The sequence below is a fragment of the Bombus vosnesenskii genome, unplaced genomic scaffold (genome assembly GCF_011952255.1).
Source record: "Bombus vosnesenskii isolate JDL3184/JDL3185 unplaced genomic scaffold, Bvos_JDL3184-5_v1.1 scf7180000013264, whole genome shotgun sequence".
Taxonomy (NCBI): Eukaryota; Metazoa; Arthropoda; class Insecta; order Hymenoptera; family Apidae; genus Bombus; species Bombus vosnesenskii.
The window spans coordinates 9,377,110-9,390,614 of record NW_022882924.1 but is presented as its reverse complement, the minus strand read 5'-3'; the positions used below and the strand labels follow the sequence as shown (position 1 = coordinate 9,390,614).

The window sequence follows — 13,505 nt, the reverse complement described above, 5'->3', positions numbered from 1 at the left end:
TCCACATTGGAATACGTATTTCTAATTTTATTTATTAATTACTGTTGGAAATATCGTAATGAAGAAACTTAAAAAGAATTGTATATAAAATATTGCATTTATTATGGAATAAATTAGAAAACCTGAATGGTCGTATACATTTGCTACAGAGTCGTTTAGAGCTCTTTTTCCGAAATTCTTCGCAAGTATCAAAAATTCGTTTTTCAGTTGAAAATACGATGTAAGTAAACTTCGGGCCTGGAGGCTTATCATTTTCTTCTCGGATAGTACAAGTAAATTCATTATTACCTAAAACAGAAACATAATATTCATAATATGGCAATATATTGTTCTCTGTTCTCTAAGAAAAATATGAAAGAATAAAAATAGAATAAGAATCGTTCCTAATATCTAAAACCTAATATCTAAGACCTGATATAAAAGTATATAAGAATTATGATAGAAATAAATGATTCTACAGAATAAATTGATACTATTGTTTGTTGTTATATTTATACATTTGTGATAGCTAATAGATAATTCCAACACTAGAGCACTAATAACTATTAGTTATCATCAGAGTGCACTAGATAATTTATTTGTCTATTGAATTTATCTTTTTGTTCAATAGTATAAGTAGTAACACTTACGTATTGTTAAAAACGGTGTATCTCGAGTTAATGCTCTTAGTGTTGGTGAGCTGAATGATCTCCATGACTCATAGCATTTGAATCATACATTATAAAGAACATTATACACCAAACACAAAAGAGTACCACGAAGAGAACTAACGTTATACTGTTAAATGTATCCCATCCGAGTATTATATCATTAACTGTCTTGAACTCTTTTTTAAATACAATTCTTGTGCTTGTGCCGCACATTGTTTCTCGGCTGTGACTATAAGCGTTCATCTTAAACTTATCTTTGTTACTATTTTTGTACTACAAGAAATATTTTATATTTAACCTGTGGTAGCTCTCCTGCACCGACGATACACTGAATGATCGAAATACTGATAATGTTGTACAATAAATAGTGACTCCTGATTAGATAACGATCGTGTCCAGTTGATTATAGTATATACTGTACAACATCAGTTAATTAGTCAATTATAATTACTGAACAAAAATTTATCAGAAAGTTATTATTTATACATATATAAATGACGAATTATATAATTATTACATGAATACAGAGAAATGTTTATTACAGGCAAATTTAACACTCTATGTACACGCTTATTTTTTTACATGATCTATGTAAAAAATTATAAGTTTATAGTTTTTTTTCTATTTATATTTAAATCTTTGACGATAATACATACATAATAATTCTGTCTATATATTAGTGCTATAATAGCACTATTATATACCAGAAAGTTACATTTATTTCTATCTAAAAAATATTTTCTGTCAAAGTACTGTTTCAAATGCCTCTGAAACAAAATTGACGCTTTATAAATAAATATGTAGGACTATTTTCATAAATTCAATATCATAAATGATGTACAAATTATTTACATTATAATTTTAATTATATATGAGTGCTTTAAGAGCACGATAATACGGGATTAATTATATCATTACAAAATACTGTTTTAAGATTTACAAGCAGCAATCAATATTATCACCACTGGACTTTTCCCAAGCAAACAGCCAATAACCAAGACCTGCACCTAACGCCACAGCGAGGCAAAGCCAAATATTGTACGTCATGAAAATTAGCATAAGGCAATATCCTATGATCAACTGAATAACGTGGATAATTGTTTGGAAGAAGTGTATTTTCGAAAACAGGAATGACCTGAAACAAAACATATTTAGTAAATTGTATTCTCGGTGTTTAATAATAATGTATTTATTGTAATAATAATATATTTATCTCCATTTAATAGGAACACAGTTTTTTTGATGTTATAAGAAATAGTAAATTGCAGAAAAGATATAAGAACTAACTTTAACAGAACACAGTAATAATCTAAATCCAAAATTAAAATGTTTCGTATATTGAGAAATAGTTTTGATAAATTCATGTTTCAGATACTCTAATTGGTATAAAATTCGTTTAAATTAATTTTTTTACCAATAAATAGGCGTATTTTTGAAGGAAATAAGTAACTTTCGTTTTATCATGGGACTATTTATTTTATTTACATATTAGTTATTTATTCGAAGTGACTTTACAGTATCATTATTATAACAATCTTTGATTCCAAATTTATTAGCTCTTAACTTAAATAAATTCACGCGAACGACAAATGTTATATCTCGTATGTCTAAAATAACAAAAATTAAGGATATCGAGTATCCATAATTGTAATAAAAATCCCGATGACTTTAAATAAAAATATCTGAAAGATAAAATACATACGTCCTAGATCTGTTATTTTTCGTTTTCCATAACCGTGCTGTATTGATGAACAAATGATCACTAAACGCACATATACACACAAAGAAAGAAGCAAATTAATATATTTCGATAATTCCACCTGTAACACATATCTTAATTATAAAAATAATCGTAAGTCACTCACCGATAGCTTTTTAATCCTTCATATATAGACGTCAAAAGAATAATACCAACCATGGACCATCCAATACCTTGTCCATCTATCGCGTGCCATTCATCAAACAAAATAACTTCATTTTCACCGAGATGAAATGACATCTAACGTAAATCAGTTCCATCAGACGAAGAAAGAAAATTTACCATATTATAACGTAAAGATTAAGTGTTGTTCTATTACTTACATGCATTTTTGCAAGAATAAAATACAGTATCGAGTATCTTCACAAAGACTGCATATGGTCTTATGATGTCGCTAAGCATCAAATTTCCGCTCGGCTTCTTTATCAAATTATAGATAACTTATCGATCAATCGTTATACTTACTGACTTACACGTACCAGTAATTTTTCTTTTCACCTAGTTTTTTTTATAAATTAACACGATAATCGTTTAATTTGGTGTTTCAAATCGCGACGTTATTAAAATTATCCATACTATCGCGATATCAAATTTTGTTACATCGCAGTCGTAGAATTAATAACAAGCAATTAATCGTTTAAAATAACTTTTATCTATACGTTAAATTATGTCTATACAAATTACTAATGAAACTATTATACAAAATTCAATTACTAATACAACTGTCTCCACTATAGTAATCGTCATTGTTGACTGTCAAATAGTCCCCGATGTAATAGCGATATTCAGTCACCCTGTGTTTATAGGGTGTCCTGCGTAAAATAATCAAGTAAAATATAAAATATCTTAATCGAAGTTATAATAATATATCTTGAAAATGACAAAGCAATCAAAAGCTGATCGAACTGATATCACTATTAAATAAGTTTGCCATTCATAAAATTAGTAATCTGGGATGAAGAGCATTAAAATCCCGGACTTCTCCGCCTGAAATCTAAAAACTCTAGCTACATGCTTTTTTAGGTTAGATATCCACGATGCAAATTTCTGTAAATTATAAATTGTAGACGGATAGCGGTGTGTTTGCATGTAGATTGCACCTAATGCATCTGATACGAACACAATACTTAAAAACCGTTCCTAGAAAAAACAAATGCATTGCTACCCGGTATATTAGTATAGATGCGTCTGACGCATGACAGATCACTGCACGCAACGCACGTATAGCATGATAATACGGATGATCGATGAAGGCTGACCGTTTGGTCAGCGAGTGAGGAATATTCATAAAAACTAGAACAAATCCGGAAAAATCCGGAAAAATCCGGACGGATAGCAACGAAATATTATTGCACATAATGCGAAAACTAATTTACGGCAATCGGAATTCTTTTATCGTCATCTGTACATAGTACACTCAACGCTATTAAAATACGGTTAAAAACATTTCTTGCTACATGGCCGCAAATGGTAAGAACGTATGCAAAATGAATCCCATTACGAGGGACACCTTGTATATAGAACGTCTTCGGCTACAGGTGTAACAAAATTTGAGCGATGATTCTTGAGGCTAAAATAAGATGAAAATCAAGAATAAGAAATATTGCGTTTCTGACTTTGTTTTTTAGTCACTGACAATTAAAAGTCAACCGAAATATCCCTGTGCGCGAGCAAACCTTCTTACACGAACGAAAGTAGGTTAGCTCGAGCAGCGGAGTGCACGGCGACCCTCAAATCGTAGATTAAATATTAAACCTGCTTACCATTGAAATCCATAATAACATATCGAAAACCGCCCTGTGGAATTTTCAAGTAGAGACGATTAGTGTTTCCTCTAATTCTTTGTCTCCGTAGATAATTAGTAAATAATAACATATATGAAGGACATTTAGTTCATTCTCAAAGACCTATTTGTATAATGTATTTACATCTATTTAAACGCGTACAGACGTGAACAAACTAAGAAGATCCTATTAGGATTTTTCAATCGGTGGGAACGCGAACACTTCAATATCTGAAAACAAAGGAAAATCTTCAATTATGTCACTTTTAAAATAAACGGTCCGTGTATCACAAATTATGGATGAAGATTCGGAGTTTAATATGGCAGATTGAAGAATATTTCCTTTAAAAATATTATATTCCTTTAAAAAAATTAATTTTATTTTTAATAATGATTTAGTATATACAATATGTCCACTTTATCTCAAACCACACAAATATTTTGAAAAACATCTGTTACGTCGCGTAACACTACCTAGCCGAGGCCACACACCGCTGGCAATATGGCAACCAGATGTCTTCGGATACTCCCAGCGCATCTTCCATGATTTCAAGGACCTTCCATAAATCACATAGATTTCCTAGAAAAGGTCCTCCAAACGAAACAAACATCTGGTCCGGAAGAACTTCTAGCGACTATTGTCTACCACGGCTTAACAAGGGAAAGCCAGTTTTTGTCACGTACGCTGCAACTTTCCTCCTACTAACCACTTTCTCTCGAGGGCGGTTAAGGCCCTTCGTTTAACCAATTAAAAACGAAGCCTATTCCCTCACTCTCCTAAATAACATCGGCACCAACCAATCCGATGGACCCGTGCGCTAGACACACTCATCCTTAGCTCTCCTCCGAGACAGCATCGTCTTCCAAGAGTACTGTTTTTGCATCCTTCGAACGGTCAACATCCTTCGAGCGGGTATACACACCCGCAGATCACTCAGTCACTCATCTCGTACATACGCACCAGTGTAACTATCCTCGTTATAAGTTGTGGAATAAACGGTGAAATATAACTTACTACTGTGTCATATTCATATCAACCACCTCTGTTATCCTAAACGAAACAGGGGAACGACTACTTCGCGGCGTCGATTCACCGAATCGTAGCGAGAAGTTACGCCCCTCGCTGACGCGTTTTCCTCGCGACCGCGTCTCTCCGCGAACGGTCGTAACATTTTGGTCGCTTCGAGGCGGATGTTGCGACCGTTCATGCATGTGATGATCCCGTACCTTCATTGCATTTAACTCGGTACAGAATATCGATTGATTGATACAATGATGGCTGAAAACGGATTGACAATGTTAAATGGAAATTCGCCGCTGTAAAAGCTAACTTCGGCTGAGCGATGAAAGTTCTTTCGCAGAGGAACTGCCTGGAAAATCTGATCGCAAAATCATGGAAGATATCGAAACTGTTGCTCTCAACAAACCACGCGACATACTCCCCCCGTTGAGAGGGCACCGATCAAGTGATATGGTGTGCTGTTGTCAGGTGGATCTCTTATCAGACTTCGGGCTGTTGATTGGTTCGGAGTCGTCTGGAGTCGTTCTGCTCGGTAGTGGTACCATCCGCTTGATGCTCCGTTCGAGGGTACTCGTCGCTGTTCGAACGATAGCCGTGCGTATGATGCCGTCCGCCCCGGGTTGGGCCTTGATGATTCTGCCCAATGGCCATTGCATCGGCGGGACGATGGTGCCTTCTCGTATGTCGTGACTGCCCTTGCTCCATTTGTTCCGGATGTGTAGCTCGTTGGGATACTCTCGATGCCACCGGCGCCAGAAATGTTGTTTGAGTTTCTGAATATGCTGCCAGCAGGAGAGACGGTTGGATGGCGTGTCCCTGAAATCTCGTTCTCGGAAACTTGTTAGTGAATCTCCGATGAGGAAATGACCGGGAGTGAGAACGAGGAGATCGTTTGGGTCTGAAGATATTGGCGTCAGCGGACGGGAGTTGAGGATAGACTCGATTTCGATGATGAGGGTGTTAAGGTTTTCGAAGGTCAAGAGCTCGTTACCGACGACACGTCTGAGATGTCGTTTGAAAGACTTCACTGCAGCCTCCCACAACCCACCGAAGTGAGGAGAGTTGGGAGGGATGAAGTGCCATTCGATCCGTCGGTCGGCTAAAAAGGACTGGACCTGTGCCTTGTGATCGTCGGATTGCAGGAGATTTCGGAGCTCTCGTAATTCGTTGTTGGCACCAACGAAGTTGGTACCGTTGTCGGAGTAGATTGTCACACAGAATCCGCGGCGAGCGATGAATCTTCGCAGAGCGGCAATGAAGGCCTCGCTAGTGAGATCGCTGACCAACTCGATGTGGACTGCTTTGACTGCAAGACACACAAAGATTGCTACGTATACCTTGATTTTGCGTCGGTTGCGATCCTTTCGTTCCTTGATGTAAAACGGTCCGCAGTAGTCGATTCCGACGTTGGTAAATGGCCGAGACTCTGTTATCCGTGCAGCTGGAAGGTCGCCCATTATGTAATCCACTGGAGGGGGGTTGGCTCTGCAGCAACGGACGCACTTCTTCAGCGTGCTCCAAACTTGACTGCGGCCGTCGATAGGCCAATAAGATCTCCTTAGGGCGTATAAGGTAGCTTGAGTTCCGGTGTGGAGATTTAGGAGGTGTTCATGCTCGATTATGAGCGCGGTAACTGAGGATTTGGGTAGAATTATTGGGTGCTTCTGGTTGAAAGGCATTGGTGAATGACTGAGTCGGCCTCCGACGCGCAGCATCCCGTCCTTGTCCAGAAATGGATTGAGTCTTTGGAGTTTCCCTTTCACTGCCGAATTTCTGTCTGTCTGGAGAGCACGGATTTCGTCTGAAAAATAACAAGCTTGCAATAGTTTGATTAATCTGCTGTGTGCATTGGCCAACTCGTGCATGGTCAGAGGTTTGCCTCGATCCCGGATTTGTCTCCATCGAAGGCACCGAGCGGCAATTCTTATAAGCTTGGGCCAAGAGGAGAATCAAATGTTACGACCGTTCGCGGAGAGACGCGGTCGCGAAAACGTCAGCGAAGGCGTAACTTCTCGCTACGATTCGGTGAATCGACGCCGCGAAGTAGTCGTTCCCCTGTTTCGTTTAGGATAACAGAGGTGGTTGATTTGAATATGACACAGTAGTAAGTTATATTTCACCGTTTATTCCACAACTTATAACGAGGATAGTTACACTGGTGCGTATGTACGAGATGAGTGAGTGACTGAGTGATCTGCGGGTGTGTATACCCGCTCGAAGGATGTTGACCGTTCGAAGGATGCAAAAACAGTACTCTTGGAAGACGATGCTGTCTCGGAGGAGAGCTAAGGATGAGTGTGTCTAGCGCACGGGTCCATCGGATTGGTTGGTGCCGATGTTATTTAGGAGAGTGAGGGAATAGGCTTCGTTTTTAATTGGTTAAACGAAGGGCCTTAACCGCCCTCGAGAGAAAGTGGTTAGTAGGAGGAAAGTTGCAGCGTACGTGACAAAAACTGGCTTTCCCTTGTTAAGCCGTGGTAGACAATAGTCGCTAGAAGTTCTTCCGGACCAGATGTTTGTTTCGTTTGGAGGACCTTTTCTAGGAAATCTATGTGATTTATGGAAGGTCCTTGAAATCATGGAAGATGCGCTGGGAGTATCCGAAGACATCTGGTTGCCATATTGCCAGCGGTGTGTGGCCTCGGCTAGGTAGTGTTACGCGACGTAACAACATCAATGGTACGAAAAAATGTTTCAGACAACAATTGCCTGACATGGAGGAAGATATATTATACTCTCGTGTACTTGACCTTGCGGTAATTTTGGCAGTTGTTATGATAGTGACATTACGATTTTTAAATGGGAATTTCCATTTTTATCACATATTCGTATAGGTGACATAGGGACGTTTTCAGAACATTACAATCTTGTCTCTTCCGCACCATTTGCTATCATGATATAAACTCTCAAATTCAAGAGAATAATACAAGATATCAGCTAAAAGTGACTGCTCAGAAATGATTGACTGTTTTGGACATATTAGAAAATTCCGATCTTGTATTTGGACAGTACAGCATTTATGAAAATGATTTTTATATGTCTCTGCGGTGTACATCGTGTAACGCTAATGCCGACGGCACATTGAATTTTAAAATTCATATTTTCATAGTGGATGACACAGAAGATAAGAGTTTATAGTGTTTTGATGAGATCTGAGTGTCAGCTACAAAAATATATAATAAAAAATGGAGGTATTCATATAAAAATTTTAATGTCGCCTTTACAGGCTGTTTCACGATCATCTCAAGGTCAAGTAGATAAAAGTTCAGCATGTACCTCGCTATACCATACCACTTTTGTCTGAAACATCTTTTCGTATCATTGTATTTTCTCAGATATTTGTGCATTACCGCTTAAACAAAACATACCTGCTCAGAATATTATCTTTTACAACATATTTCAAGGTCATTGAAATCGACGCAGTAGCCTCTATTCCGAATAATTACCATTTGATTTAATAGAATAATGTAACTTCTGTTGAAGTGGTCCATCTTATTTACTTGTAAATAAATTTGCTAAAACTAAAACTTTATTTACGAATTTTCCATACTTATAAAAATATTGTATTATGATAATTACATGTTCTAGGAAAGGTAGTTCACTACTTTAAGTAGCAAATATATTTTATCAGTATTCTAAAGGTATTAAATACGATGTGTTTTTTAAAGATAGAATTCAAAGTAATAAAGTAAATTTCAAAACGATCTCTAAAGTAGTAATAACTTCAAATAACTTGAGTTCTGTCGCTTTGTTTTACGACGACACCTAAAGACCTTGTCGTCTTGCCATCGATAAATAGTGCGATAAACTTACAACAATGAATGAAAAATGAATGTATGTTGTGTAATACAACACACGAAGTGAATACTGAAAAAAAATACGTCGATGCATTATACTTCGTAACATTAGAAATTTAATCGAAACATTCTTGTAGATGTAAATAATTTATATTCAACAACTTTGAATAATAAGTATATAATTATTTGCATTAATACCAATATTCACAGATGTCGATATTATAATATTTAAATAATGCAAATAACTATAAGTTACTCTCAATTGTAATTAAATACGTGCTTTGCGCTGCATATTTTTTCTTTTTTTTTTAATAACTCCCAGTAGATTCCTACACTTTAATCTCATTGGATTAGCACTATACAAGAATGTTTCAATATTTGATCTTGCGTCACTCTAGATGCTGCGGTCGTTTCTTTTTCAACCTTTAAACGACACTGTCAGTATACAGTTTATTTGGCTAGCGCGTTTGGGTGGTTCATTGGTGTTGTTTTATGTCTGTCGGATATTCACTGAATTTTCTCCTTTATAGCGGACATTTGAAGATCTTCGCGTAGTTCTTCATTTAGTATGTAACAAAGTGCGTCTACTATGCTACGAAGTATGATTGTATAGCTTCCACTTTGGCAATGCTTTGGCGGCTTTTAGCCACTATATCCCATAATTGGATGCCGTACGTCCATATTCGTTTTATTATCTCTCTATAGATACCCTATATAGAAATACCCTAGATAATACTCTGTAGATTAGTAGTTTGTTTACTATGCTAAGTTTCGAACGACGGTTGGTTAACCACGACGCGTCTTTCCTCCTAATTCTTGTTGCATCTTTCTATGTACATGCTGTTTCCAAGTTAGTTTCCAGTGTAAATGGAATTCCAGATATTTGATCACTTTTGTTTGCGGTATTCATTGATGTGAAGCATGATCTTTAGAGTGTCTACGAAAAGTGAAAACAATGTAATTACACTTATTATAATTGACTATTATTCTCTGCTCTAGCAACCATTCTTCAGTGAACTTATGTAGGTTTGTAAGATCTCAACTGCTTCTTGTGGATTTCCACTCATTGACATATACATGTTGGTAGTGTTTGGTGTTGCTAGAACGTCTGCTGTGTCTAAAGTGTAAAGTATTAGACGTAACAGACTTCCTTATAGTACTGCAGCGCTTGTTGCTTGTAAATCTCAGTACGAATCATTTATTTTTACGTAGAATGTTTGGTTATTTAGGTAAGATTTTAATAATTGGTAAATTGCAGTAAACTTTCGTACCAGACTTCGTCGAATGCTTTTTTTATGTCCAAAAATAAATATTTTCTCATATCTTGTATATTACATCTGTAATTACATAAGTTAGCACATAAGTTGTGTATTTATGTTCTATTTATCGCCTGAAATGTTCATTTACTTGTTACTTTGCATGTTCACTAATCGATGAAAATGCTTCCTGAAATAAAAGATAGAACAGTTTGATCGATGATTGGCAGGTATTTTCAACCAAGCATTTGCGGAATGGTACAACTTAGAGTCGTTCTTTAAATGCGTTTGGATAATGAGCGTAATTGTCAATAGGCCTATAATAATGGCCTAATCGTGGCGCAATTATGAAGAAATAATTCAAAGAGTAGATTGACATTTCAATAACGTTCAGGTAAGACTGAATTATACATTATTATATTAAGAAATTAATTTTTACTTCTGACTAGTAAGAATAATACCTTGGCTGTAATAAAAATGTCGAAATATTCGTATTTCGTATGGAAACGAACAATAGTTTCTCGTAAGAAAAAGCTTAAACTTAATCAAAATATTACGCTCTTGATAACAATTTTGATAATGTGCCATATAAGTACATTGTTGTATAGTAAGCTAAGACTCATAATGATTTGTCTTGAATTTTGCATTCGAGTTTGATAATGTATTTTAATTATAAAAAGTAACAAGTTAAATTAATTGATCAAAAATAGTAAATGTTACGAAATGTATTTATAATTTTAAAAAATATATTAAGTGCGTGAATGTGCGAGAGAGAGAGAATGCTTTATAACAATAAAAGAGAATTCTTATTTTATGAAAAATATCAATGGCCTAACTTATATTATTATATTTCTCAGCTTCCCATATTACTTTATTGCTATATAGAATTATATAAAATTATATGCAAAACAAATTAAAAAAAATATTACAATAGAATATAAACATTTGTTACATGTGAAATTGGTCATTTATGTTATTACTGTCTTGCAAATTTTTACAAGTATCTTTTAATGAAATATTAATAAAAAGTCGTTTTTTCTATTAATCTGACGAAACAGTGTGGTGTTCGAGGAAATTACGTGTCGCGACCGCGTGACTCTAATCATCTTGTCCTTGAAATTCAAGGTCGAATTTCTTTTATTGCATCGTACTCTGTTGTCCATGAGGACGAAAGGTCTCAAAGAAACCATGTATTGCAACTCAACCGTTCTCTTACAAAAAGAAGATTAAAATTTCATTAATTTTCGAACTCGCTTTATTTGTAATGTGCTTGCATTTTGAAGCCAGGGAAAATACCATCTATCGTTGCACGCAGATATCTTAGATTTGTCATTGTATCGAGTATCTTATCATCAGCTAAATGAGATCACTTAAATAACTGCCTTATTTATAATTGTACGAAATATTTTCTCGGAACAAAGTTAAACTGTTTTAAGGGTCATATATAACGGTGGAAAGAATATTTTCTCAAGATCATTTTTTAATGACATTTCAAGGTCATCGATCTTTTCTAAGGTGCATATATATTTTTTTTACAGCAGTGGATGAGATTTTTTATTCTCTGCACAAGAGTATTAGGGTACTTATATCGAAAAATGCATAGTTTAAAAGATATTTCAATTTTGATCTCATCAAATGTTGTATATGAAGTACATCAGAGTATAACTTTGCGTCTTTCTTTGTCTCTCATAGGGCAAATTCCACAAAATTAATGTTAAAATATTTTTTACACTAAACATTTTCAAACATAAATAGTTTAAGAGCAGATTTTCGTGTAACAACAATAAAAGCAAGTGATTTTTATAAATTTATTTTAGATTAACTAATGGTTGTATGAAACTAGGTCTTATTGTAATATAAATAGATAATTTTGAAGCACAAACGTAATTCAGTTCAGTAATTCATTGTTTGCGTGCAGCATAGCATTTGTCACAGTCATTAGAATGCAAAAGTTGCGAAATTTTCTTAAAGTTAGACAGTTTACGCTGAGATTGAACGAAAAACGAAACGATTCGAAGTAAAAGCATGAAAATTTGAAAAGTTTTAACGTTTAGAAGAATAATTTACTTTTTCTGGCAAATGAATTGAATTTATATTATTTAAAAGAATATTATAAACAAATAATCAACTAGAAATTTGAGGTTCAATCTCTGGAGAAGTTTGTAACAAAGCGTACTTTGTCTGAGAATGATTAATCGATTAATTAGCTTTTTAATTATCGTGCACGTCAGTTCAAAATGTTATTAATCATGGCTGTTTAGAAAGTTGATAAACAATAAGAAAAATGGAAATAACAAAAATTACATTTCTATTTCAAGACTATATTTATATTTTAAAAAGATTTAATCACATATAGCAAATAGGTAGTCTAAAATGATTCATAAAAATTATTTGCCTTTGTTATTATTACACGAGAACTGCTGCTTAATACTTTCATATAGTGTATTAAAGAAACCTATCGATTGATGGATAAAGATATATAGAATTCGATTTAAAAATATAAATGAAATCTCGTGGAAAAATCATCTTAAGAAAAAATTCTTTCCACAATTGTAAATAAGGCAGATATTTAAGTGATCCCATTTACCTGAGACACCCTCTATATGTTCCTTCCTTCCTTCCTTTCTTTCTTTCTTTCTTTCTCTCTCGCTATTTAGACAATTTCAAGTTCGCATTTCTACATTCCGTTCAAATTTCTTCCCAACATTACGCATTGACTTTGTTCGATAAAAACGATATTCAACCCGATGTGTAAATTGCCCAACGGATGTAATCCAACCACTCGAAATTATTCAACAATTCCTTTTACGATTGCACAAAATAAGAAATTCACTGGTTTCGAAACTGGTGAACAAGAGAGCAGCAGATCTGCATCCTATTCGTCATGACCCAAACTTTTCTATGCCAAGTGTTCAAATACTTTCACGTATATTTTCAGAATCTCCACCCGATCGATCGAATCGGAATTATTTAAAATTCAAACTGGCAAGGAACATAAAACCGTGACGAAGATTCCCGGTCTCATTCCTATGTACTGTACGTACGTGCATATATCGAGCGACTATCGTACAATACGTTAGCACGAAAGTCTAGTCGGAAAGCGATCGAAATCGTAACGCACGAGCCGCGAACGTCGAGAAAGAACGTATACTACTGGATGTTAAGTTAATCGATTTCTCTTTCTGTCGCTTCGCCAGAGAGGGTGTCCTCCCCGCTTTGCGATCAGCCAAGATGCCCGG

At 35.2% G+C, this 13,505-nt stretch overlaps 1 protein-coding gene and 1 long non-coding RNA gene across 2 annotated transcripts; both read right to left on the bottom strand.

Moving 5' to 3' along the window:
• Positions 1-261: 261 nt before the first annotated feature.
• On the bottom strand, positions 262-3,060 carry LOC117241505 (high affinity copper uptake protein 1-like). The gene is made up of 5 exons (XM_033507421.1): positions 2,733-3,060; positions 2,516-2,649; positions 2,353-2,412; positions 630-1,785; positions 262-288 (listed from the first exon to the last, which is right to left on the bottom strand). The coding sequence occupies exons 1-4, from the start codon at positions 2,736-2,738 to the stop codon at positions 1,587-1,589; spliced, it is 399 nt and encodes a 132-aa protein (XP_033363312.1). The 5' UTR covers positions 2,739-3,060; the 3' UTR covers positions 262-288; positions 630-1,586.
• A 6,244-nt stretch (positions 3,061-9,304) lies between these two features.
• On the bottom strand, positions 9,305-13,502 carry LOC117241515. Its single transcript, XR_004495024.1, has 2 exons — positions 13,311-13,502; positions 9,305-10,456 (listed from the first exon to the last, which is right to left on the bottom strand). It is a non-coding gene; the product is annotated as an uncharacterized LOC117241515 (long non-coding RNA).
• Positions 13,503-13,505: the final 3 nt, after the last annotated feature.